This window comes from Parus major, chromosome 1 (assembly GCF_001522545.3).
Source record: "Parus major isolate Abel chromosome 1, Parus_major1.1, whole genome shotgun sequence".
Lineage (NCBI taxonomy): Eukaryota > Metazoa > Chordata > Aves > Passeriformes > Paridae > Parus > Parus major.
The window spans coordinates 87,036,738-87,040,533 of NC_031768.1; the positions used below are offsets into that span (position 1 = coordinate 87,036,738).

General features: G+C 46.0%; 1 protein-coding gene across 1 annotated transcript in view; it reads right to left on the reverse strand.

Moving 5' to 3' along the window:
• Positions 1-2,650: 2,650 nt before the first annotated feature.
• Positions 2,651-3,796, reverse strand: part of LOC107202446 (epidermal differentiation-specific protein-like) — a 10,294-nt gene continuing 9,148 nt past the window's right edge. Inside the window, exon 2 of the mRNA XM_015623231.1 lies at positions 2,651-3,419. Coding sequence (XP_015478717.1) covers positions 2,836-3,366 — 531 coding nt within the window. The 5' untranslated portion in view covers positions 3,367-3,419 and the 3' untranslated portion in view covers positions 2,651-2,835. The remainder of the gene's footprint in view (positions 3,420-3,796) is intronic.

A 3,796-nucleotide genomic window follows, 5' to 3' on the forward strand; every position in this document is an offset into this window, starting at 1 on the left:
CAAGGGTTTGGAAAGGCTGACCTGCCACCCCATAGGCCTGCCTGCTGAAAATACATTTATTTCAGCAAGCCATGGAAAGTGTGTTATGGATGATTAGACCAGAATGAAACAGGCTAGGAAAATTTGTGAGATTAGGAACTTTCAGTGTTAAATTAAGGTGTACGAGTTGTAGATTGTTTTCCTTAAAGTTATCCCTTTTATGATAATCTATTTTCAAAGTAAAATTAAAATGCTATGTTTATAAATAGATATGTCTATATCAACAAAAAATATGTCTACAACAGGGTTGCAGTGTTGGTGGATAGGGGAAGAGTGTTTGACATTATCTACTTTGCTTGTGAAAAGCATTTGAAGCTGTACAGCATGACATCCCTATCTCTAAAATGGAGAGACATGAATTTGGCAGATGGACTGCTCCCATGGATAAGGATTTGGCTGGATGGAGACACTCAAAGAGTTGTGGTCAATGACTCCATGTCCAAATAGAGGCCAAATAGTGATGAGCAGCATTCTTCAGGGTTTGGTATTGGGACTGGACTGTTTAACATCTTTGCTGGCAACATGAACAGTGGGATTGTGTGCAGAAGCTGTGTTCTCCTTGAGCCTAGGTGTCACTGCACTGGGAACTGCCCTAGACCAAGAAGCTGCTTTATTCCCCTGGGTTGGTTTTGCATGGCCTGGTTTTTGGCAGTGAGGGGGGCCACAGAGGTGGCTTCTGTGAGAAGCTGCTGGAAGCTTCCACCATGTCTGGCAGGGCCAATCCCTGATGGCTCTGAAGATGGACACACTGCTGGCCAAGGCTGCGGCGATTAGAGAGGTTGGAAACACCTCTGTGATAACAGATGTAAGAAAAAAACAAAACAAAGGTGGAGGCGCAGTTTTAACTCCAGATAGAGAAGAGGAGCAGGTGAGAACATGTGAGGGAAACCACATGGAGACACCAAGGGCAGTGGAGAAGGAGGGGCAGGAGGTGCTCCAGGCACCAGAGCCAGGATTGCTCTGCAGGCTGTGGTGATGACCATGGTGCAGCAGCTGTGCCCCTGCAGCCCATGGGGACCCACAGGGGATGCAGGGATCCACCCACAGCCCATGGGGGAGGTGCCCACACTGGAGCATGTGGATGCCTGGAGGAGGCTGTGATCCAGTGGGAGACCCAGTGGAGAGAGGGTCCCTGCTTCCAGGCTGGAGCAGCCTGTCCTTGGAGGGCTGCACCCCAAGGAAGAGTGACCCATGCCACAGCAGTTTTGGGAGGACTGCTTCTCGTGAGAATGGAACCACCCTGGAGAAGTTCACAGAGAATTTTCTGCTGTGGGAGGGATCCCACTGTCTCACAGGGAAACAGCCTCCCTCCCTGCACAGGGGAAGAAAACCTTGGGTGACAAAGTGACCCTAACCCCCACCCCCTTGTCTCCCTGTCAATGGGATGGAGGGGCTGGGGGGGAAAAAGGTAGTTTTTAGGGCTTATTTTATTTTTCATTATCCTGCTCTGACGTTGTTAGTAATAAACTCACTTTGTACCTCTACGTTGAGCCTGTTTTGCCTTTGGAGTGTTTCCTCATGGTCCTTATCTCAGCTAATGATCCCTTTGTTAAATTTTTCTCTCCTCTGTCCAGCTGTAGCAGAAAAGGTTGAGTGAGTGGCTTTCATGGGTGCCTGGTGTTTGGCTAGTGTCAAACCACAGCATCCCCACAGGTGACATTGCACTGGGAGGGTGTCTCACAGCACCAGGTTTAGTTTGCCTCTGGGGCATAGAGATGATAAACAGGCCAGGGGCCTGGGGAATCCATGATGAGTCTGTGCTGAGCTCTGGGGCTGATGGTGTTTACCTAGGGGAACTGCACTCAGCTAATCTGTGGGACTGTGTGGACAGGAGCAGGGCTTTGGGACCACACGAATAACAAAGGCAAGTTTGCTCCAAAGAGGGGAGTTCCTTGCAGGAATAATCTGCTGCAGCTGCACACATTTGACCATGTCACATTTATGTTCCTGATGACCTCTACAGATCTCTGAAAGAAGGTCTCTCATTACTGCTTTTGTCAGCAATATGCTTTGCAGTTTTTGAGATTTGATTTACCAGGATGGAGAATCTCATTTAAGTTTTGCCATAGTATTGCTCTGCTGAATCCAAAGATCAAATAAGGCACTGCCAAGAAAACACAGTAGCAGGGGATGGAGTACTCTGACAAAGAAAACTAAGAAAAAATTAAAGGAAGCATCAATAATTGAATTGAAAGTGAGGCAGCTGCTTAAAAAATTGGACAAATTTTACCATTGGGATTAAACATTCAGTCAATTCAAATTTATGAGAACAGTCTGTTTGATTAAGTAATTTGGGCAGTAAAAGGCCATATCACCAGTATGATCAATGTCTTGAGATACAATCAGATATGTGATATTTGGGTACAGGCTGAGAGTTTGGCCAGGATCACAGCAATAATCAACCTCCTCACAAAGACTTTAGCTCTGGTTGAGTCAAGCCTGAACCTACTGTTACTGAACAGTGAAACTGGAAGGAGATTAAATCTTACAGGAGACTTCCATGAAAAAGGACTCAAAGTGACTGCACTAAACATTGTCTGGATACACAGAGACATCTCATCATGAAAGGGCAATATTTATCTACACGAAACAGTACACAAAACAGACCCACTGTTGCTTGCAAGAGCTTCTTTAATGGCACCAGCACAAAATGGATTAGAGACAATAGCAGAAGCCATGGTATCAAAAGGGAATTAAAACAATTCACAAAGAAAGTGACAAAAGCAGAGGCAGAGAACTAGGTCTCAAATTTCTTGCTGGTGTTGCATCTTTCCTCAGCTTTGGAGGGTTTGCATTCTAATAGGAGCGGCCAGGGCGAAGGGGACGCAGGAAGGAAAGCTTGTCATTGAAATTGATTGCCTTGTAATTTGGAAGGTTTTCACGTTCTCGAGCAAGGTATTGAATTCCACTTCCATCACTGTGCTCACACAGCAGCCAGACACCTCTCTGAACTTTGTGGGAAGACATGATGTCATTGTCGTGTCCCGCAGCCAGGTTGGTTGCTTCTCTTATTACCCTGCTCTTCCCTTGATAGTTGGTATGCTCATAGAGAGTGATCTCAGGATTGCTCAGATCTTCAGTGATCATCTGCAGAGAACTGACCTTGTTATTCATCCTGGAACCAAGAAAGCTATAGTCTCCCTCCTCAAGTACCAGAAACTGGCCTCCATAGTTTGAATGCTCATAAACCACCCAAGGCTGGCCAATTACTTTTGCGGAGGAGGCAAGATCATTCCAATCTGCATCTCTTAGATTGGCAATATCAGAGGTGAATTCTTTGGATAAACCCTGGAAGCTGGAACGCTCATAAAGGATGATTTTCCCCATCTCAGTAGGATTTCTAGAGTTTAAATTTCTTCCTCTAGGAACTGGATGACACCCTGCACGAACGGAAGAGAGAAAACAAGCAATGCTCATAAGAAGCCTTTTGCAACTTGAAACAAAATTATGGACACCCAGGAGGGAAAAAGGAAAAATAAAATATTTTGAACGAAGAATAAACATAAAAGTAGCTGGAAAAGAGTGAGGTCATGACATGTGTGTGTTGATTTAGGTGTATTCCCAAGAGTAAGCTGTCAAATACTCTCATGTTCACCCCTCACAATGGTGCACCACTGGCCCCCTGCACCCTCTCCCTTGGCAAGGTTTGTTTGTCCTGCAGCAGCCATCTCCTCCTCATGCCCTGCAAGATGGCTTCAGGCTCTGCACATGCAGACAGCACAGCCTCACGGCTCTGCTGCAGCTCTCAGCCCAACAC